Here is a 24,479-nt window from a genome sequence, read left to right on the forward strand (position 1 = left end):
GAATACATTTATGCAGTATAAAGAGTATTTATTCCTAAGTTTTCGAATGTGCTCGCTCAACCATGAACATTTTTAAAGTTCGGAAAGTGTGTGGTGATAGAAATGATGGATGATAAAAACAATGGGAATTAAAGTCTTATTTGAAACCGAATTTGCCCCCAATATTCACTATATTACCCTTTAAAATGAGTCTGTGACATTGAAAATACCAATGTTTCCACTTTGATGCGTGCTCACTCATCCATAAATAGACAAATCGATTTCATTTTTGCACAGAATTCTGCCCATAGGTTGATTAACATTACTGCCAAATGACATTGCTAAAGACAGCCGTGAAAAAAAAAGTTCCACCATATTGAATAAGGGGTTACTTATTCTTAAACATGTGCACCCATAATGTACACAGGTCTATGAGAAACGAAGTCAAAATTTTAACAAATATGAAATGAGGGTTTGTTTCATGGACGGTTTTTGTTACTTCTGCCAATAGTTATTTCATGAAACTTCGTACATGGCTTCAGAGTAACACTATCCAAAAGGCGCGCACACCAAAATAACCATTCGATACGACACAGAGTGGGGCCAAGGCCTTGAACTTTCTTCTCATTTGCATAATTTTCGAATATTGTGTGCTCACTGATGCATTAAACATCGGGATTTTCATAAAAATCAAATCAAATAAACTATGCAAGGAGGTTTGTGACAGATATCCATTGTAGCAAATTGCTTTTTTTCCAATAACGTAAAAAAGAGCTAATCGCATTCCACATGTTCATTCAAGCGTGGATATTTAATTAAACGCTTTTGAATCATTGAAGCATGTTAATTGGTCGTGAACATAACGAAAACGTTAAGAAAAGATCATTTTCAGTTCCAAAAATGAACCAATACTTGCCTCAGATATTTGTAAATCGTATTTTTTGTTTTCAATAAATGTTCATTGAACCGTGAAACGATGTATATTGTTGAAGAAACTCTTCCAAAAATATCTGTCATCATATTCTATAATTTTTATTGATATAAATGTGTAAAAAATCCAATTATAGCAAATTTGGACTTGTGTTTATTCAACCATAAAATTTAGCAAAAAAAGTTGTATCGTCTTTTAGAGAGTATATTTTACAAGCCTTCTGACAATTTTTTATGATGAGAATGTGGAATTAGTTCAGGGACCTGGGAAGTGGGGGTGCTGGGGGTGCTGAAGCACCCTCAGAAATTTTCCTGGGGGTGCTGCATGTATTATTTTCCATAGGCAGCACCCCCACGAAATCAGGTTCCCTTTCAGTTTTTTTTTTTTTTCATATATGTTATAATGTACATTATCACATCCGACAATCGCAAATCATATACATAGTCTTTCACATATTCCAATCACGGTTAATATTTTCAGATTTTAAAGTATTTTTTTTATTTAATGATCATTTTGATGCCATAAAAAATTTGTTTTGGATCTCATACACACTTTTTAGGCATGCGAGAAGCTTAACCAACATTCACTCAGGTCAATCGTAAAGCAATACATAACACAAAGTTTATATACTACACATTGTTTAGCATAATTTGTCTTTTCACAGATAGGTTTTAAGTAGCAAATCAAAATTTGGTATAAATGTGACGTCATATCGGCTTTAAATTATGTTCAGTCGATTCTACGCCAAAAATTACCCCTACTCAACATGTTAAAGTAAAAATATAACACGGAATATAATTTTGGCGCACTTTCAACTCATTCTGGCCCACTGTGCGACGGTGCAAACCAAAGTGTACACCACACTACTCGATAGCAGGGAGGGACATCTGGGATATGGGTGTGGTTGGACTTGAAAATTCCAGGTCTTATGTCGAATCAAGTGTGCGCGCGCCCGACCGCCCGTGTTTTGTATAAACAATTACAAGTCAGACAATAGAAATCAAATTTCACAGTCTTTTTCGCTCTTCCCCATGGTCCTGGGAAGCGGGGGTGCTGCATGTGTTATTTTCCATAGGCAGCACCTCCTGGAAATCTAGTGGTAAGTTGATAAATGACAGAAATATAATGAAAATGAACGACGTTTTGTAGACCCCCCCCCCCCCCCCACTTCAGATTTTTCCGACACAGTACTTAAAATAGTGTTTAAATTCACCCTTTTCAGATCGGAATATCAAATATTTTCTGCTCGCGCTTCGCGCTCGCATTATTGATTTTTATAATAAAAAATGTATTTACAATGCCCAGATACTAGGTCTAACTTTAAACACGCGCACGCATGTTTATTCAGATATTACGCAGCTTGCTTTTGGGGCTACTCCGGGCTGAAAATATTAATATCAAATACAATTTTATGAAAATCTGATAACAAATAGTTAAGTTATTTGATTATAAAGTTTAGCAATATTTTATGAAAATGGTGATATGCATGTCGTCATTAATATTTAATAGGTGGGTTGACATGGGCAGAAATCTGTCCCCAAAGGTAGGGGGACCAGGGACTGGAATATTTGACAAGCAAAAAAAAAGGTTATCACCCCAAATGTAAGGTCATTTTAACCCTAACAAAATTTGACAAGCCCCCCCCCCCCCCCCCAAAAAAAAAAAAGGTTTTCACCCAAAATGTAAGGTCATTTAGTCCAAAATACATGTATTATTTCGATTGTGAAGTGATGTATTTTTCTCCATGAAAGACCAAAAATAGTAGGGGGACATTTGATATTGTGTCCCCCTATTTTTGGTAGGGGGACACGTCCCCCTGTCCCCTCTGGGATTTCCGCCTATGTGGGTTGAAGATGTCACATCCCCACTATCATGTTTCTTGTGTTATTACATGGAATCAAAATTGATTCATTTTTCATACCAGTGTGAATGATATGCCTCCCTTATAATGAAATAAGTTGCAGTTAAGAATATCCAATAGACCATGGACCTATAAGAAATGGACGATTAACGCGAGCATTCTTTTGATGCAATCATAGTCGCCGTCTCCTGATTATGTGCATATTAATGATAACATACAGGTGCTTTGACAATAGCGACTACCAAGGCGAATCTGATCTTCACAAAGGAATGTTTTGCTCTTTTTGCCGTTTGTTGGCTGATGTCTTGTAGCAGATTATACCTTTCAATTAAGATGTTTCAGATTTGGAACAACAAATTGAGAAGCAGACGATTTTTGTGATATCAAATTTATTATTATCGATTTGCACGCTTCTGCACACTCATAATGACTTTTCTAACAACGAGAGGGGGACGACCCCTACAAGAAACCCACCATGTTTCTCTGGATTATAAATTACAATCAATCAATTTCTTTTCAGCCTCTATCTTGAAATATTCATACATTTTTCCAAATAAAAACCATGGAACTAAGATAACCATTTGTAAACCAGAACTGCACATTAATTTCCGAGAATTCAGGTAGTTTATTACCTTCTGCGCATACAATTTGTCTAATGTTAAATGTCTAATCACCGAAAGCTTCTGTAACTCATGGTTTAATTGACGGCGACCATGATGGTATCACAGGAGATCAATATGAAGAGAATGTTATTCACATGACAATGACAGTCAGATGTTAGTGAAATCATTAACTAACCGATGAATGTCCAGCTTTCATAGGTCCATGAATAGACTAAATCAGTTGTCAATTCAACTGTTTTTGGTTCTTGAAGGGAAAATGCTGAATAAACCTAATTTTATGTAATAAAATACAAAAGAACAAGTGGGGATATGACATCATCAGTTTGCTCATTGAATATTAATGAAGACATGCTTAAAACTGTTTCACCGGAATAAGGCTAATTTTTAAAATGCAATAACTTTGATATTCGTTGTCGGATTTTGATCAAATCTTTATTCTTATGTTCAGTCAGACTGCAGGTCCCAAGAAAGTGGCTTCTTTCATCCAAGTGATATTCATGACTTGAGATGTTTTGCATATTTAATGAGCTTGATGCGGACCAAAACACCTCTTTTCATTTGGTCATTGCTGCTCTAATTGTGCATCGAATTTCATGAATTTGGTACCATTGTAAAGAAGAAGAATCATTCTTTCAGGTCATGTGTTTGGATTTATTCAAAGATTTTGTAATATAGGTTAAAATTTTGATCTAAAATATGCTACAAAATAAATATTTTCACCTGACAAAAGCTGCTATTTTCACACTTTATTTCTGTTTGAGCCCAAATGATTTTTATATCATGATAAAGCTGAATATGTATGCTTTGAAATGATATAAGTTTCAAAATGAGAATTGGTTTAATCGGGTCAAGATCACACTTTTCATTTGCCAAGTACATAAAGCAGTTTGAAAACAACAATACTACACTCTGATTGGTCAAAGAGACCACAAAATGGCAAATTCCAACGGTCCCAGTGCCTGGGTTCGTGGGAAGGTCACACTTCCCATGTGGTAATCTCCTCAAATACCCCGCGCCTGTTGTTCTGTGAACCTTATCCAGCCAATCAGAACTCTGGATTTCATGCAAGTACAAAATTTCATAAATCTCGTCTTGTACCTTGGTAGGAAAAGTGTGATCTTGACCCGATTAAAAGGTGCCGCATATCAAGAGTGGCATTGTGAGAAAGTACAGAAGTTCAGCTTTATGGTGATATAGATATCATTCAGGCTCAAAATAAAAAGTTTTGCACAATTTGCAAAAGAAAACAGAGGAAGAAAATTCAGTTTTGAGGCACATTTTCAGGCCAAAAATTTACTTATTTAACAAAATATTGTATACAAAATAAATGACCAATATGAAAGATTAACTTTTACTCTATCTGACGGTGCAATAATATTTCATTTAACTTGAGGTTAAAACAGGTAAATTCTTAGAGAAAGAAAATCTCACGAATAACGAGATTTTGCAAGGAGGAGGATTCAGCCACGAGATGTTTTGGATGAATCTGGCCTTTTTGCTCATTAGCATAGGGACCTGCGGTCTGACTGTGTTCGTCTGATTTTTCTTTATCTGTTTAAACCATATTACATTCAGTGTTGAGTTTTAGATCAGAATATAAAAAATTTTATGCTCGCGCTTCGCACTCACATTATTAATGTAAGAATATATCCAATTACCCATCATTTTCTTGATTTACAAAACATGAATAGAATGTCCCGATTATAGGTCTGAAATTTCAATTTTGTTTCCGCTCGCGCTTTGCGCTTCCATCAATTGGATAGTTATTTACCTATCCTGTTCATGATTAGAAAAGTGCTTAAGATGTCCCGTTTTTAGGTCTGAAATCTCGTTTTTATTTCTGCTCGCGCTTCGCGCTCGCACCAATTGTATAGTTATATACCTATCCTGTTCATGAATACAAAAAGTGCTTGGAATGTCCAGTATTTAGGTCGGAATGTCAAATTTTTCAGCTCGCGCTTCGCGCTCGCATTATTTGATGGTTGATATATGTATCGTCTTAATGGTTAACAGCAAACAGTCCTTATAACACTTCCCTTTCGATCAGACCAGAGCGTATATAACAAATATCTGATCGCGTTCGCAGTTATTTGTTACATACGCATCTTGTTCAGGACCACAAACATTGCTCAAAATTTTCAGGACAAAATACATGAAATCCCCCCCCAAAAAAAAAAAAAAAAAAATTGCTCGCGCTTCGCGCTCGAGTTATCTAATTATATATCAACGTTCTTTTATAAGAAGAAAGCTAAGAAGTGACTGTCATAATTTATAAGTGTATATATGTATATGTGTGTGTGGATGGGCGGGTGTGTGTGTGTGGTGCCCATAGAGCTGTGTGTGTGTGCGCGGGTGTGAGTGTGTGTGTGTGTGTGCGTGTGTGTAATTATGGAAAACTCAATTGTGTCCCCTTCCCCCCACCTTTGAGGAGAGATTTCAGCACCCCCACTGAAAAAATCGTTCCCAGGTCCCTGAATTAGTTCCAATAAAATGGAATCAAAGTCATGATATTTGGCTTGTGACTTTTGAAAAGTGACATTTTTGCCTTCTGACGGTGCCTACTGAAGCATGAAGTGAAATAGGTCCATAACGTTTACTCAGAGGGTAGCTTATACAATTACCTACACGCTCATGTAAAAATGTATTAAAAACTCGCATTGGTTCGGAAATTATTGATGTTTGTTTAAGGGGGACTTACTTTTTTTGTTGTGTATAGTTATGTCAGTTTCTGAGAGAGAGACAGACAGAAAGAGACAGAGATGGGGGGGTGAAAGTTCAGTTTGTTTTGAAAGAAGCAATTATAACACCTTACTGTTCATAACGGGGGGGGGGGGATAATTATTTCTCCAAATATTTGAAACCTACATATAAAATGTATTTTTTCTTTCCAAATGAAAATTACACCAGATTCATTTTCAGTTGAAAATAAAAAAGAAATAGCCTACGATCGGTTTGCTCTCTTGCCTATTTAATTTTGAGAACCCCGATCCCCCCTAAAATATGGTATATACCTAGGTCATGATGATTGATGTTTGACATAGAAGTCGCCATTTAGAATTAAGTGCTCCGAGGACTGCTATTCATAATAGGACTTATATTGGAGACTACAATTATGGAAAAGAATGTGATTTGTTATTATCTTTGTTTATATTATGAAAAGAGGTTCATTTCGTTTTCTGCAATAAAAAGAAAAAAGGGCTCCAGAAACCTAAAGAGATGTCATCGTATATGGCAACATTTTCTTTGGGAACCTCCTCTGTAATATTTTTTAGCAAAGATCCTGGCCATTTGCAGCTAAAACAAAGCAAAGATGCAGTAATAATCGTAACAAGCAATAAAAAATAGATCATTAAAATAGATGAATAATAAAACTCTGAGGAGGAAAAAAACCGAATGATCTGACATGATGTAATCACTGACAGACACCATAAACGATATTAATCAGGTCGCGCATTATGCTAATTAGTGACAAAATACTAATTTACATATTTTTACGCTATGCGCGAAGGACGTTCCGTGTCCACGCCTTCATTTCGCTGGTGTACCAAAACAGTGGCGGTGTCCATAGGCTTGTATACGAAAAATGGGAGCAGTGTGCACTTTTGACCCTCCAAAATTTTCTTCAATTCTGACCGGATGCAGAAGCGGAGTTTCACCCCCCTGTAAATTTGGTGCGACAGCGCCAACGTGCGCGCTTGAGCGCGCAGGGGTTGGCCTGATGGGGGATGTGCCCCCTCAGATGCTAAAAGATTTTGAAATTTGGAAATTGAATTCGTGGCATTTGTTGAATACTTTAAGCTGAATCCTACAAAGATTGCACTGTAAAAAAAATACATATTTTGGATCAAAATATAAAGGCTACTGCATAGGCGGATCCAGCGGGCCCGAGGGGCCCGCCCCCTTCCTATTGGCGGAGCAAAAAAAAGGGGAAAAGAAAAAAACAGAAAAAGAAGGGAAAAGAGAGGAGAAAAAAGAAGGGGAAACATAAGAGGAGGAAGACGAGTGAATAAAATAAGATGAGGGGAAGACTTGGAAAATAATTTTAAAAAGCTTTAATGTCACTAAAAAAAATTCGCGCTCGCATTACCTTTTAAGTGATTTACATATCTTGGTCAATATGGAGCTTAAATTATCAAATTTTGAAGTCAATATACAAAACATATATCAGCTCGGAAATTGAACTTTCATTATTTTGTTTGATTTACAAATTGATTTTTAAACAGTGCTCTGTAAACATTTCTGTTTTATGGTCTGAAAATTAAAATTTTTGACTCGCGCTGCGCGCTCGCAAAATTTGATTTGTCAGGTATTATTTTCCTTTATTCCATAAATTTCTCAAAATATCCCTTTTCAGGTCAGATTGTCAATACGTATCAGCTAGCGCTGCAAGCTCGCATTTTGATGTAAAAAGATTTCCAATTACTCATCCTTTTTATGATTTACAAAACATGAATCGAGTGTCTCATTTTGAGGTGTAAATCTCGAAATTTTCCGCTCGCCCTTCGCGCTCGCATCAATTGTTTATTAATATACTTATCCTTTTCACAATAACAAAAAGTGCTTGGAATTTCCATTCTTCAGGTAGAAATGTAAAAAATTTCAGCTCGCATTATTTGATTGTTAAAATATTGTAACGTATTCATGGCTAACTGCGAGCAGCCGTTAACATGTCTTTTTATTGTCATATCAAAACGTAGGCCTATATTAAAAATTTCTGCTCGCGCTTCGCGCTCGCAGTAATTATTTAGTTGGATGATCTCGTTTAAGAACACAAACACTGCCTATAATTTTTAAATTTTAGGACAAAAATACATGAAATTATAAAGATAGCTCGCACTTCGCGCTCGCACTATTTAAATAAGGCTTATGAGATAATGATATATTGTATAACAATAAAGTTTAGAAGTAAACATTTGGACTATCCCTTCAAAGAAACAAACAAAAATCAACTTCGAGCGGCCAATCGGGGAAAATGTGGCTGAAACAATCCCGCCGCCCCCCCCCCCCCCTATTGGCGAAGGCTTGATCTGCCCCTGGCTACTGTTACAACTTGCAGATAGTCGTTAACATTCGCTCCACAATCTTTACATTTAAATTTGATCCGCTTCCGTTTCTGAAGTTGTTCAGGTTGATCCATTGTTGACAATTGTCAAATGATCAAACCTGCAGGGGCGGCGGAATGGATTTTCGTGTTTTTTTTTTTTTGGGGGGGGGAGGGAGGGGGCAAAGCCCCAAAAGGGGCATGTATATGTCAAAATTGGCATTTTGGTTCAAACGGATATTTTCACTTTGAGATTATCATCTGCGTGAAGTACTTGTGTGTTTTGTAGTAATCAGGTTGAGCAAAGCCTTTTTGAAGTGATTTCTGATTGATAAAAATGCATATTTAGGTTTTATTTTTGGAAAAGAAAAATTAAATCTGAAGTTGTGAAACTCCCTTTTTTTGTCAATTGTGGCCATGGGCGGAAATCTGTCCCAAAAGGTAAGGGGAACCACGGGCTGGAAAATTTGACAAGCAAAAAAAAAGGTTATCACGTAAAGTGTAAGGTCATTTTAACCCCAAAAAAAAAATAAGGTTTTTACCCAGAAATGTTAGTCCAAAATACATGTATTACTTTGATTGTGAATGATGAATTTTTCTCCATCATAAAAGATAAAAAATAGTAGGTGGAACATTTGATATAGTTGTGTCCCTCCTACTATTTTTGGTAGGGGGACGCGTCCCCCTGTCCCCCCTGGGATTTCCGCCCATGATTGTGGCGATAATTACTGTTGAAAGGGCATCCTCGTGAGATGCTGCGAGCACGAATCGCTAGCTGTGTGTATCTAAAGGCCACCGCACACCTTACGACCTAGTCTAGTTCTAGACGATTTTCATCGAATCTATTTTCACCAATATACACTCATCTGGGCGTACGCACGGGATAGTACGTATATATCGGTGAAAATAGAGATTCGATGAAAATCGTCTAGAACTAGACTACTTACGACCCGACTGGTCGGCGACTGGCTTGCGACTGAGTGAGGGGAGATGTGACGTCACGGCTCTTGTCAGCTTGTGCGTCGCAGACCGGTCAGAGACAAGTCGCAAGGAAAATCGGAAGGATTTGACCAACGAACGTAGAGGGCAGCAACACACAAGCGTGTTGCTCTAAGGAAGGTCAACTCGATACGCGCATGCAGCTGAGCTGCGCGCATATTTTATTGTTCATGCCAACCAACGAACGTAGAGGGCAGCAACACACAGGCGTGTTGCTCTAAAGGCCACCGCACACCTTACGACCCGACCAGTCGCCGACTGGCTTGCGACTGGGTGAGGGGAGATGAGTCGCAAGCAAAGACCAACGAACGTAGAGGGCAGCAACACACAAGCGTGTTGCTCTAAGGAAGGTCAACTCCGCTCGAATTTTGTGACCACTTTAAAAAATAAGGTGGGGTTTTGGGAAATTTGTCGAGTTGATTTTTTTTCATTTGTTAATTTCAAATATTTTTTAATGAACAATTTTTAGATCGGTTATTCTGGGTATAAATATTAAAAATATTACTTTTATTTTTTAAAAAAATATTTAGCTTAAATAATCATGATTTTGACATTTTTCCTCATTTTGGAATATTAAGCCTGTGACGAGGATACCTCATATCTCTTATTTTCTTCTGCTGAATTTCGCTGCACCACTAATAAATGCATAGACAACCACCGTAATAATCGAGGTCATTTTTCTGGCCTGGGTGCGCCGAGTCTGGGCCAGTCGCGCAGCTAGCTAGTGACGTTGATGATGCGCTGGGGCTTCAGGCGACTCGTCATAGATCTAGCAACTTAGACAATGACGTCTAATTTGCCTGGCCTGATTTGAAGTGTAATGGCTTCAGGGCTGATGTTTATCAACGATGATTGTTCAAGGTTAGATTTCAAATTTTAAATGTCATTTGACTTTTAAGTCTATAAATCTGAAATAAAGGCGCTGTATCCCCGAAATCCGGGTCTAAATTTCAACTCTGAGTCCGAGACCATGGCATGGACGGCGAAAAAACAACCCATGCATCGGATGCATTGCATTGGCTGCGCGCTGCGCTGCAGCTGCACTGTGATGATGGGTTCAGCGAAGAGCTCAGAGAAAATAAGGTGGTTATATTCAATCCCGAAATGCTTTGCGAGTGGTCACAAAATCGTCTCGACGCAAATCACCTAATACAGCCGTCTGGTGAAATCGCTGATAACAACAATCACCGATTTGGTAATGATTTTAGTTTCCTGAAACTTATATTTGTAAAGTTTTAAATATCAAAGTATGTTTTTATATGTATGTATATTCCTCAACATATTTTTTAAGTTATCTTTGATATTGTTGTAGTCATATTCTTTCATATTCGTTTTTTGATCGCTACTAATTTGTTGTTGTATTGGATCGGCATTTGATTTCGTTGGCATGAACAATAAAATACGCGCGCAGCTCAGCTGCATGCGCGTATCGAGTTGACCTTCCTTATAGCAACACGCTTGTGTGTTGCTGCCCTCTACGTTCGTTGGCAAAGACCTTATAATATATTACTAGACCGAAAGCTGCGTGCGCGTTCAGCACAAAACAAATGAGATTAGGCTCCGCCTACCGCGATCATTTGAAGACAAAAATAAGCCCTCATTGACATTCATGAGCATGAAGATATTCATAATCCGGCCTTTTCATTGGCTATATAAGAGCGTCATTAATACGCGATTTCCCCCGATTCTTTGTCATCGATACTAGTGGTATCGTGTTACAGAATTAATTATTCATTTGACCTCATTACGTCATCTAATTTATTCATTCTGAAACTTTTCTTTCCTCACACAAAATGGACCCACGAACACTCCGGTGAGTACGTATAAATTGATATAACCACATGAATTCAGTGGACTATTTACACATTTCACACTGTATTTTGTGATCTTAGGTTATTTCTTTAACAAATTAGAGAGTTTGCTATCATTCTTCTGTTAAAGGAAAGCAGAATTTGGTCTTTGAAATTGAAGTTAGATTGTCATCGTCGCCCAGTGCAGCCTGTATGTTGCTTGCAGTGTTGTGCATGGTTATGCCGTTATGCCGCTGTGTTAACCACATGTATTTTGTACGGGCTCCTAGCCGGCTGGGATCGAGAGATAATCAGGCAGGTCTGGTTCACCTCCAACAAGGACCAACCCACGATTGATTAAAACAAGAATGAGGCTTCTTTTTGTACACTGTAACGTTAGATCTAGAGGGAGATCTGCATAGATCTATCTTCAGTAGATCGAGACTCAGTCTGGAATAAACGGTGAAAGCGGAGTGTGGATGAAGATACGCCTGTCATTGTGTCAATCCTCGGTCCTCACTTTGTTTCAGATATCAAATTTATTTTGCATAACTTCAGGCTTCTGCATTTAGCCCCCACCCATTTTAACTCTTATTGTTATTTATATAAATATAGTTAGACTCGGTCTTAGAAATAACATGCTGCTCTGCATGTTTGTCTTATTATCAATAGATCTAGGACCTAGATCTTCTTAATCTTAGGCCCTACTTTAGTACTTACTTTATACTTAGATCTAGGCTACCGGTACTTACTTTTATTTATTCATTGATGCTATCAAGAGCTAGGCCTACCTAATTCAAATCAAGTCTAACTTATACTTTCCCAACCCTCGACACTTACCCCCAGGGCTTATGATCTAGGTCTGTAATATAGGCCTAGATCTAGGTCTGGGCCTAAACTACTCCATTTACATGTATGAGTATGACTGTCGGTGGAGCAAGGAATACAAGTCAGTGGAATAAAAGTCAGAGTCAGACATCAAAATTTCTAAACCGATATAGGGTCTAGATCTCGGTTTAGAATCGAAGCTTTACTTTCTAGGTCTAGATAGATCGAGAGTCCATCGTTAGTCTAGATCTAGACCTAGGCTAATTTAGATACATAAATGCTGTCGCACACAGCACTGAGTCTCGTTGGACTAGATCTATAGGGCCTACTTTCTTACAAATAGATCTAGACCTAGTGCATGAGATTATGAATTTTTTTAAAATCAAATGAAATAAGATTCGGAAATAAAAAGATCCAGATTTTTTTTTTTTTTTTTTGGGGGGGGGGCAGACATGTGAAAAAATTTAGAGAAACCTAACATTCAGAAAGCGAAGGCCAGAAGCGACCAATATTACCTAGGACCGTTTTGTCCAATTTTTCAACAACAAAAAATCATTATCACTACCCCAAATTCATGATGTATGAAATTTCTTGTTGATTTTCATTAAAACTAGTTGCAAACGGAGAAGCTATAAACATACAAATAGGAGCGGCAAAGTGAAGTTGAAAGTGGGGGCATAGGGAAAATGCTGTATTACGTGAAATTTTCAAGAAGTTGCGAGCGAGCAAAAATTTAGACATTTTTAAAAAGAAAATCTAGAATATTCAGAATGATATATTTCACCCTTTTCTCTTTTTTTTTCTTGGTCGTGATTTTTTTTTTTTTTTTTTTTTTTTTTTTTTTTTGGGGGGGGGCAAGAGTCCTTCAAGCCCCCCCCCCCCCTCCATCTGTACGAAACTGCTTTTATACCCCCACTCATGAATTATTAAACTTAATGCAAAAAGGATTTCCTTCATAAGTATATTATCGAAATGAGAATATTGTTTTCTTGTTTCAAAGGGCAATCGTCATGGTGACCATAAAACGGGTCCTCCGGTGAAAGGGGCACAGAACAAGTTCTTTAGGAGCACTTTTCTTGGGTGAAAGGGGGCAGTGATTCGAGAAAGGGCACTTACAAGAAGGCGAGGGGGCACTCTTTAACACATGAAACGGGCCCTCAGATGAAAGGGCACAGAACACGTTCGGGGGGGGGGCATTTTTGGGTAAAAATATTGCATACAAGGAAGAGCACTTGGTAACACCCAAAACAGGTTTTCGTCAGGTGAAAGGGACACAGTACACGTTCGTGAGGGGGCATTTTTCTTGCATAAAAAGGCACTTTTCAGTGCTTCAAGAAGTAGGGGGAACTGTGCCCCCCCCCCTCCCCAGGATCGCTGCCCCAGCATACAACAAAAAATTATTTTGGTTCAAAGTATTAACATACGCTTAAGAAAAAGGTCAAGCTTAATCCTCTGATAATGTGATATTTTTTTATGGCTAATTAATAAAATTCACCACTAACCAGAAAATTCCTTTGTCTTTCATTTGTGTTCATATAGTATTTGTAAAAGCTAAAATGAAAGGGATTTGGAATTGGCAAAATTCAAAATGAGATGAAGATCGAGAGAGGGAAAGAGTGATGAGAAGTGGGTTGAAAAGAGATGAGAAAGAAATGGAGGGGCACATATGAAGATATAATGTAGAGGGGGGTGGTAAGAGAGCTAGAATGTGGGAAGTAGGAACAAAAGGGGTGGAAGAGAAATAAGACGAGATTTATGGAAACCAGGAGACAGATAACAAGTGGGAAAAGAAGAAGGAAATATATGAAGAGTTTAGTTGCAAAAGGGGTTAGGGCCACTTTGGACCATTCCGAGAAAAACATGTTTTTATTCTCACTTATTGCAATATTCTTATGAGAAACTAAATTGTCATGATGTACTACTCTATCATGTGAACATAAAATTGGGTATAAAAGAAATCTACCTGTCTTCAATTTTTTTCTATATACTTAAAGAAAATATAATTGTGTACCTAACCCCTTTTGCAAGTAAATTTAAGTGAATCCAATCTCTTTTGATTAAAAAAGTGATTTTTTTTTTTTTGCCACTTCCATTCACGTTTTCATTTGAATTTCAAATTTTCTTTGGTATCATCAGAGTGACTGAAAATTTAGAGGTTTAGAGACAGAAAACAATAAAATATATGAAAATGGACCTAACCCCTTTTGACAAATGAGTTCTTCAGAAGAGTTTAGTTGCAAAAGGGGTTAGGTCCACTCCAAGAAAATAATTTTTTATTTTATTCTCCCATATTGCAATATTCTTATGCGAAACTGAATTTTCATGATACCCTACCATGAGAACATAAAATTGGGTATAAAAGATATCTACTTGTCTTCATATTTTTCAAGATATTATTTTCCAAAAAAAGTATGTGTGGACCTAACCCCTTTTGCAACTAAACTGAAACGGACCTAACCCCTTTTGAAAAATGTGATTTTTCTTTGCCATATTAGTTCACTTTTTAATAGGAATTTCAAATTTTCTATGGTATCATCTTATATAGCTACTAAAAATCTGTACATTAAGACATAAAAATCAAGTTTGATGAAAAATGGACCTAACCCCTTTTGAAAAAGCACCGTGACTAGAGACTAATCACGACTTGATCTACTCTTTTCATCTTCCCTTTTGGAATTAGCAAAGGCCTATAAGACGCAATACAAACATGCTCTGTTTTTAAGTGATATCGCTTGTGATATCGATACTTTATAGAGCGCAACGTATTGTCTCAGATTTGCGCTTGCTTGATTCGCTGAATCCTTCGCGTCACGAGCGCGTAACAAAATGAATACATTAATGAATTTGCCAAGTTGACCTTTGTCATTGCGCTGATGTGCGTATTGTCTAATACACGTACAAAACCACAGTTGACGAGGGAGCATCGTACGAAATTAATATTAATGAGGGCTTATTTTAGCTTCTAATGGATTAAACAAAATGGCGGTAGCTTCGGGGGCTTGGTCGCAAGGCAGTCATAAGCCTCGACACCGCACACCTTGCGATCCGATCTGCGACTCACGCATGCGCTTTTTGCTTTTTGGCATAGCAACTGAGAAAGTGCGCTTACTACTGCGTATGCGCGTTGTTTATCATATACGCGTCGTGCAACTCTGCTGTCCGATGATTGGCTGGAAGTTGGATTGAGCTTGCGATCCAGTCGACAGTCATAAGGATTCGACATGTCAAATCCTTCCGATTTTCCTTGCGACTTGTCTCTGACCGGTCTGCGACTCGAAGCTGACAAGAGCTGTGACGTCACATCTCCCCTCACCCAGTCGCAAGCCAGTCGGCGACTGGTCGGGTCGTAAGGTGTGCGGTGGCCTTAAGGAAGGTCAACTCCGCTCGAATTTTGTGACCACTCTAAAAAATATAAGGTGGAGTTTTTGGACATTTGTCGAGTTGATTTTTTTTCATTTGTTAATTTCAAATATTTTTTAAGGAACAATTATTAGATCGGTGATTCTGGCTATAAATATTCAAAATTACTTTGATATTTAAAGAAAATATTTATCTTGAATTATCATGATTTTGACATTTTCCCTCATTTTGGAATATTAAGTCTATGACGAGGATACGGCCTCTTATCTTTTATTTTCTTCTGCTGAATTTCGCTGCACCACTAATAAATGCATAGACAACCACCGTAATAATTAAGGTCATTTTTCTGGCCTGCATGGTGCGCAGCTAGCTAGTGACGTTGATGATGCGCTGGCCTGGGGCTTCAGGCGACTCGTCATAGATCCAGGGACCTGGGAAGCGTGTATGGCGCGCCGTTTGACCAATAATTCAGATAAACACTGTTTATCGCCGATAAACAGTGTTTATCGCCGAAAAACACTGTTTATCGAGCGATAAACACTGTTTATCAAGCGATAAACACTGTTTATCGAGAGAAACTATGTTTATCGACTGAAAAACACAGTTTCTCTCGATAAACAGTGTTTATCGCCGAAAAACACTGTTTATCGCCGATCGAGAGAAACTGTGTTTATCAGTCGAAAAACATAGTTTCTCTCGATAAACACTGTTTATCGCCGATAAACACTGTTTTTCGGCGATAAACAATGTTTATCAAGCGATAAACACTGTTTATCGAGAGAAACTGTGTTTTTCAGTCGATAAACATAGTTTCTCTCGATAAACAGTGTTTATATCGCTTGATAAACATTGTTTATCGCCGAAAAACAGTGTTTTTCGGCGATAAACACTGTTTATCGAGAGAAACTGTGTTTTTCAGTCGATAAACATAGTTTCTCTCGATAAACAGTGTTTATCGCTTGATAAACAGTGTTTATCGCTCGATAAACAGTGTTTTTCGGCGATAAACACTGTTTATCGGCGATAAACAGTGTTTATCTGAATTATTGGTCAAACGGCGCGCCATAAGCGGGGGTGCTGGGGGTGCTGCGTGTATTATTTTCCATAGGCAGCACCCCCACGAAATCAGGTTCCCTTTGTATTTTTTTAATATATGTTATAATGGACATAATTATCACATCCGACAATCGCAAATCATTTACATAGTCTTTCACATGTTCGTATAACGCGACTCAATCAAGCTCCGGCACTCCGATACAGACGTGGTTGCGCGCGATACGTGGTGATAACCATAGTTTACACACACTACTCGATAGCAGGGAGGGACATGGGTGTGGTTGGACTTGAAACTTCCAGGTTATATATTATGTCGAATCAAGTGTGCGCGCGCCCGACCGCCTTTTTTTTTATTTATAAACAATTACAAGTCAGACAATAAAAATCAAATTTCATAGTCTTTTTCGCCCTGTCCCATGGCCCTGGGGTGCTGGGGGTGAAGCACCCCAAAAAAATTGGGCGTGCTGCATGTGTTATTTTCCATAGGCAGCACCAAGCCCCCGAAGCTACCGCCATTTTGTTTAATCCATTAGAAGCTAAAATAAGCCCTCATTAATATTAATTTCGTACGATGCTCCCTCGTCAACTGTGGTTTTGTACGTGTATTAGACAATACGCACATCAGCGCAATGACAACTTTAGGTCAACTTGGCAAATTCATTAATGTATTCATTTTGTTACGCGCTCGAGACGCGAAGGATTCAGCAAATCAAGCAAGCGCAAATCTGAGACGATACGTTGCGTTCTATAAAGTATCGATATCACAAGCGATATCACTTAAAAACAAAGCATTGTTTGTATTGCGTCTTATAGGCATTTGCTAATTCCAAACGGGAAGATGAAAAGAGTAGATCAAGTCGTGATTAGGTTAAGAGGTCTCAGATAGTGCTTTTGCCATCCCTAGATCGTAGTTACCATACTTGTAACTCATGATGAAACGGGCCCCAATTTATCATGTTTAATACGTTTCCTGTCCCCTTTATTCTCCAGCATTTCTTACTCTGTTTTTTTTCTTCATTTAATCATTTTCCCACTCAAAATTCTTTTGTGCCGCCTTTCTCCTACATAAAAATCAACTGGTCCAGTAAACATACTGGAAACCAGTAAAAATCTACTGGAAACCATTTATTGGACCAGAAACACCAGTTTGATGAAAAAAAAATTAACTGGTATTACTATTGCTTCAACTGGAATGAAAATTGTTGGAACTGGTCTCCAGTTGATTTTTACTGGTCCAGTTAAAAATCAACTGGCCCAGTAAAAATATACTGGAAACCAGTAAAATTCTACTGGAAACCAGTAAAAATTCTTACTGGTCTTACTGGTTTTTCCTTCTGGGTCTGATTGGCTGGAAGTTGGATTGAGCTTGCGATCCAGTCATAAGGATTCGACATGTCAAATCCTTCCGATTTTCCTTGCGACTTGTCTCTGACCGGTCTGCGACTCGAAGCTGACAAGAGCTGTGACGTCACATCTCCCCTCACCCAGTCGCAAGCCAGTCGGCGACTGGTCGGGTCGTAAGGTGTGCGGTGGCCTTAAGGAAGGTCAACTCCGCTCGAATTTTGTGACCACTCTAAAAAATATAAGGTGGGGTTTTTGGACATTTGTCGAGTTGATTTTTTTTCATTTGTTAATTTCAAATATTTTTTAAGGAACAATTATTAGATCGGTGATTCTGGCTATAAATATCCCTAGATCGTAGTTACCATACGTGTAACTCATGATGAAACGGGCCCCAATTTATCATGTTTAATACGTTTCCTGTCCCCTTTATTCTCCAGCATTTCTTACTCTGTTTATTTTTCTTCATTTAATCATTTTCCCACTCAAAATTCTTTTGTGCCGCCTTTCTCCTACATAAGTAGAGCTCATTTTCAAAAGGGGTTAGGTCCATTTTTCATCAAACTTGATTTTTATGTCTTAATGTATAGATTTTCAGTAGCTATATAAGATGATACCATAGAAAAGTTGAAATTCCTATTAAAAAGTGAACTAATATGGCAAAGAAAAATCACCTTTTTTTCAAAAGGGGTTAGGTCCATTTCAGTTTAGTTGCAAAAGGGGTTAGGTCCACACAGACCTTTTTTGGAAAATAATATCTTAAAAAATATAAAGACAAGTAGATATCTTTTATACCCAATTTTATGTTCTCATGGTAGGCTATCATGAAAATTCAGTTTTGCATAAGAATATTGCAATATGGGAGAATTAAAAAAGAATTATTTTCTTGGAGTGGACCTAACTCCTTTTGCAACTAAACTCTTCTGAAGAACTCATTTGTCCCCTACTTCTTGAATCACTGAAAAGTGCTTTTTTATGCAAGAAAAATGCCCCCTCACGAACGTGTACTGTGTCCCTTTCACCTGACGAGAACCTGTTTTAGGTGTTACCAAGTGCTCTTCCTTGTATGCAATTTTTTAACCCAAAAATGCCCCCCCCCCCCGGAACGTGTTCTGTGCCCTTTCATCTGAGGGCCCGTTTCATGTGTTAAAGAGTGCCCCCTCGCCTTCTTGTAAGTGCCCTTTCTCGAATCACTGCCCCCTTTTACCCAAGAAAAGTGCTCCTAAAGAACTTGTTCTGTGCCCCTTTCACCCGTTTTAGGGTCACCATGACGATTGCCCTAGAAACAAGAAAACAATATTCTCATTTCGATAATATACCGGTACTTATGAAGGAAATCCTTTGTGCATTAAGTTTAATAATTCATGAGTTGGGGTATATAAGCAGTTTCGTACAGATGGAGGGGGGGGGGCTTGAACGACTCTTGCCCCCCCCCAAAAAAAAACAAAAAAAAAAACAAACAAACAAAAACAAATCACGACCAAGAAAAAAAAGAGAGAAAAGGAAAGAAAAGGGTGAAATATATCATTCTGAATATTTTAGATTTTCTTTTTAAAAATGTCAAAATTTTGCTCGCTCGCAACTTCTTAAAAATTTCACGTAATACAGCATTTTCCCTATGCCCCCCACCCCCACTTTCAACTTCACTCCGCCGCTCCTATTTGTATGTTTATAGCTTTTCCTTTTCCAACCAGTTTTAATGAAAATCAACAAGAAATTTCATAGTACGTCATGAATTTGGGGTTGTGATAATAATTTTTTTTTATTTTGAGAAAAATTGGACTTGGAAAAAAAACCTTTTCCATCTTCATCAAGTGGTTCCTAAGTCAGACTCTTGAGTTGTTGGATTTCTTGAATGAAAACATCTGTTACACCAGTCCTGCAGATTGAAAAAATAGAGAAAGAAAATCAATGAATTTAAATTAAAATTGTCGTGATTTAAAAAAAACATAAATGTTTTAAGAAAGGTGAGAATCTTACTTCTACTAATTGTAAACTTGTACTTCTAAAAAGCATATCACTTAAACCTGTTCTATGCAGTTTACATACCACTCTCCATTATAACTACATGTACTCTATGAAAAAATGTCAGAGATTTCTCATAAATATGAATATATGAATCAACATATGTGTGATGTATGAACTGAAGACTAACGACGCAAGCTTCATGTGCAGCCTTGTACGCATGCGCGAGAGAGAGCAAGATGGCGTAACATTAAATGGCAGACACTACTCTACATCGCTGTGCTATTATCTCATTATTATGTATCCCTTTAAGAACCACAACACAAGAACATAACAATTTGGCGACGAGGATGCAGGGATAAAAATGAAAATAGATTGGACTTGTTTTCCAGTTATAGTGACATGCATTCCGGATAGCTTTTGGAAATTGGCCGCGGATATTGACATGGACATTGTCATTGTCATTGATACACTGCAGTGCAAGCAAGCATAGTGTGATCGGTCAATCGCAGCCTAGTCGTAATTTGGATGACGGATGAATGTGGCTTGTTGAATTGATCGCTTTGCAGAAGCCTCACACCGCTCATGCCAGCCTATGTTGAGACCGAGATATGTAGTGTCTACAGCCCATAGCATATGCCATAGGCATAACGTTGACAATTGTTGTAAATTATGCCTAGCCCTAACTTAGATGTTACTTGTTAATTACTACATTTGACTATTGACATAGCAAATTGGAGCCAACTTCAAGCCCGAAGTCTCCAAAGGCAAAGCAGCCCAGCCCAGCAGCAAGCAACAGAGCCTAAGGACCAAGCCGAGACCTCTTTTGCCAGTTTCATCCCAGAAAGTGTTGCAGTCATTAGTCAAGTCCAGCCAAGCAAGTTTTGAGTCTGCAAGCCAGGACAAAGTTGTCGTGCCAAGAAGACTCAATCAAATTCAAGCCAAGCTGCATATGTAATGAATGAAACAGAAACAAAACATCAAAGACTTTAAGACTTTTTGATGGACTTATTATGAATAATATTAATAATAAACACAGCATTTATTTATTATGAACTGAAGCTTAATCTAAGACTAAAGCCAAAGGTAAGATTAAGACAAATTAGTCCAGGTAAAAAAATACATTATATGGTTGTAATTGCAACGTGTTGGACTAAAGAATTAGTCAAAACATAGATCTGGTCTAATGTAACAAAGTACCGTACATGCCCTGGTGAGTTGTTACACTGGTCCAATAAGGTAGTATTTAGATTTAGGTCATTAAAATAGCAATTATAGATCTAGGTCTAGAACCAACAGGACCAAGCCCAAGACTGAATTGAGGTCTGATGTTTATACAGTAAATAACAATAAACTTAAGCTGAGTTTATGCCGTAGTCATATTTTGGTCCAGTCAACTGGTCTAAGACTATGCAAGTAGGACCAGGCCTATGAAATTTAGGGCCAACAAGAAGTTCCAGGTCTAAAAAGCAGGACCAGGTATAATCTTATAAGCAGGTCTAAAGTAGGACCTGGGGGGCATTTCATGAAAGGACTTGTCGGACGTTTTATCCGACAAGTCCCATTTTATCCGACAGTTACCATAGTAAAAGTACCTCTCAGCCAATCAACATCAGAGAAAGATGTCAGATCTGACAACTTGTCGGATGAAAATGTTGATGAAACACTCCCCGGGTCTCTGAGTTATAGGACCAAACAAGGTCCAGGTCTAAGAAAACAGGACCAGGTCTAATCAGTTGTAGGACTAACTTAGGCCCAAATTGTTGATCGATTATAGTCTAAGACTTAGCAATTAAGATCCAGGACCCAGTGCCTATATTTCTATGCCATTGAATAACTGCAGCCCCACGACACGGGAGTAGTCCCACATATACCAGTTGTGTGTAGTGATATAGTATTGTCAATCGTTGGACTATATATGTCGTTCTAGCTTTGTTTCAGGTATACATTAATGCTTTGTAGGCATTATGTACTAAGAAAATAAGCTTTGCTTACGCGTAATTGCAAGATCAAAATCATATTTTATGATCAATAAGTCTAGATATACTTGGTGTTACAGCTACCTATTGTGTAGTCACAATCAAGTTAACAGCTGGATTTTGTACAACATATGAAACAAAATTATGGCAAGCCAACATATAGGTAGTGTGCCCAAACTGAGTGATGGGTACAATTTTGACGAATGGCTTGAACTCCTAGAAGCATGGTTTGATGCTAACAATATACAGGAAGATGGGAAAAGAAGGGCGATATTTCTGACCAATCTTGGTAGCAAGAGCTATCACATTCTCAGAGCTCTCTTGCAGCCGAGTAAACCAATAGATCAAACATACACAGTATGCAAAAACACGCTTACGTCACACTTCGTACCAAAGCCTACCGAAATTGTTCAGCGCTATAGGTTTTACACTTGTGTGCAAAAGCAAGATGAGTCCATACCGCAATTTGTGGCAAATTTGCGCCAATTAAGCGAAGGCTGTAATTTCAAAGAATTAGATAACATGATTAGGGACCGCTTAGTAGTGGGTTGCCGGGATATCGCAATTCAACGCAAGCTGTTAAGTGAGTCATCCCTAACCTTACAACATGCACTTCAGACCGCCACAGCTATGGAGGTAGCAGACAGAGATGTTGAAAAGCTCAAGGTATTGAGTAAAGGGACCGAGTCACCTACAGTTCAGAAGATGGAGGGCAGAAGCCAGCGTAAACCATTTGTGTCCTCATCGCGTAAAAATACACATCAACGACAGAAGCAGGATGTGCAGCAAAAGCCAAGCCAAAAGAAACAGGAAAAACCTGCCTCAAGATGTTGGAGATGTGGTTCAGGTGATCATGTCCAGTCAGCATGTAGATTTAAGGATGAGAAATGCTATCAGTGTTCTCAAGTGGGTCACACCCGCAGCCATTGTGAGAAGATCAAGCAATACAGATCTAGAAAGAAATCTGCAAACCATTTGAATGGTGAGGAAGGTGCAGAATTGACAGAAAACATGCCTGGTGGAGAACTCAGACACCTTAGGGGTGGAATGGTAAATAAGATGGCAAAGTACAGTGAACCGTTCCAGACTAGCCTAAGCCTAAATGGGATCAAAGTTAACTTAGAAATAGACACAGGAAGCCCCTGGACGATGATGTCGCAGCAGGATTTCCATAAACTGGGACATCGAGCTGATGTGAAGCAAACAAATGTTTCCTTGAAAACATACACAGAGTCATCAGTACCAATCATTGGTGAGGGAATGGTAGAAGTCAAGTTTGATGCCAGCCAACCACCAAAGAAGTTGACACTTCTTGTAGTTGAGAAAGGTGTTGCGTTACTGGGCCGAGACTGGATGCAAGCCGCACCAGAAAGAATCTACAGATTCCTACAGAATCGCCTCAACCTGCAAACACATGTTTCCAACAATCCAGAAACCGTGCATAAGATACAAACTACCTTACAAGACATGTTAGTGAAGCACAAGCAAGTGTTTGACTGTTCAAAAGTTGGTAAACTTGAAGGCTACCAGGCAAAGGTGCATCCTCAAGATGATGGAGATAAAGCCAGGTTCTACAAAGCTGCACCAGTCCCATATGCAATGCGCCAGAAAATTGACGAAGCCATCAATGAGCTACAGGACCAAGGCGTGATTGAGCCGGTGAAGTTTGCTGATTACGCATGTCCTATTGTAGTGGTGAAGAAACCAAATGGTAAAGTCCGCATCTGTGGCAACTATAAGTTGACAGCAAATAAAGTTCTAAGGGTGGAACGGTACCCAATTTCTTCGCTCCAGGATATGCTCCAGGACTTAGGTGGAGGTCAACAGTTCAGCAAGCTTGACCTTTCACATGCATACCACCAGATAGAACTTGATGAACAAGCAAGGAAGTACACCACAGTAAATACACACAAAGGACTTTTTCAGTACACTAGGTTACCCTTTGGTATCGCCACAGCCCCTGCGCTCTTCCAAAGAGCAATGGAGTCACTCTTAGCTGACATACCAATGTGTCGCCCGTACCTAGATGATATTATAGTTAGCGGGAAGACAGATGAAGAACACATTGCCAACTTGCAAGCTGTACTGCATTGCCTAGAGAGTAATGGACTTCGACTGAAAAGGGAAAAGTGTGAGTTAATGATGGACTCGGTGGAGTTCCTTGGCCACAAGCTGGATCAACATGGAGTTAGCCCACTCCCAGACAAGATAGAAGCCATAAAGAAGACTCCAAGACCACAGAACCAGAGTCAACTGCAGGCATACCTAGGACTTCTGGGCTACTATCGGAAGTTTATACCAAATTTGACCAAAGAGATCGCCCCACTAATAACACTGTTGAAGGCAGAGTATGCTTCAGTGCCAAAGAAGCGGGGAGACCGGAACAAAGCAGATCCAAACCTGAAGTGGGGAGGAGACCAAGAAAGAGCCTTCCAGAAGTCAAAGGAACTGGTTTAGAGTGACACAGTGTTGACACACTATGACCCCAGTAAGCATTTGTTGTTGCAATGTGATGCAAGCCCCTATGGTCTAGGTGTAGTCCTCAGCCATGTAGGAACAGACGGTCTAGAGCAGCCCATTTCTTTTGCATCACGCACGCTTACCAGAAGTGAAGCAAATTACGCCCAATATGAAAAAGAAGGACTCTCTGTCATTTTCGGTGTAAAGAAATTTCACAAGTACCTTTACGGAAGACGATTTACAATCGTCACAGACCACAAGCCGCT

At 38.7% G+C, this 24,479-nt stretch overlaps 1 protein-coding gene across 1 annotated transcript; it reads left to right on the forward strand.

Moving 5' to 3' along the window:
* Positions 1 to 22,275: 22,275 nt before the first annotated feature.
* Positions 22,276 to 24,210, forward strand: LOC135153458 (uncharacterized protein K02A2.6-like). Its single transcript, XM_064096065.1, has one exon. It carries the CDS (start codon positions 22,276 to 22,278, stop codon positions 24,208 to 24,210), a length of 1,935 nt encoding a protein of 644 aa, XP_063952135.1.
* Positions 24,211 to 24,479: the final 269 nt, after the last annotated feature.

This window comes from Lytechinus pictus, chromosome 3, assembly GCF_037042905.1.
Source record: "Lytechinus pictus isolate F3 Inbred chromosome 3, Lp3.0, whole genome shotgun sequence".
NCBI classification, from domain to species: Eukaryota; Metazoa; Echinodermata; class Echinoidea; order Temnopleuroida; family Toxopneustidae; genus Lytechinus; species Lytechinus pictus.

What these genes read in the sequence shown, in the direction of transcription:
- LOC135153458 (XM_064096065.1), top strand. Translation starts at nt 22,276, where the DNA reads ATGATTAGGGACCGCTTAGTAGTGGGTTGCCGGGATATCGCAATTCAA.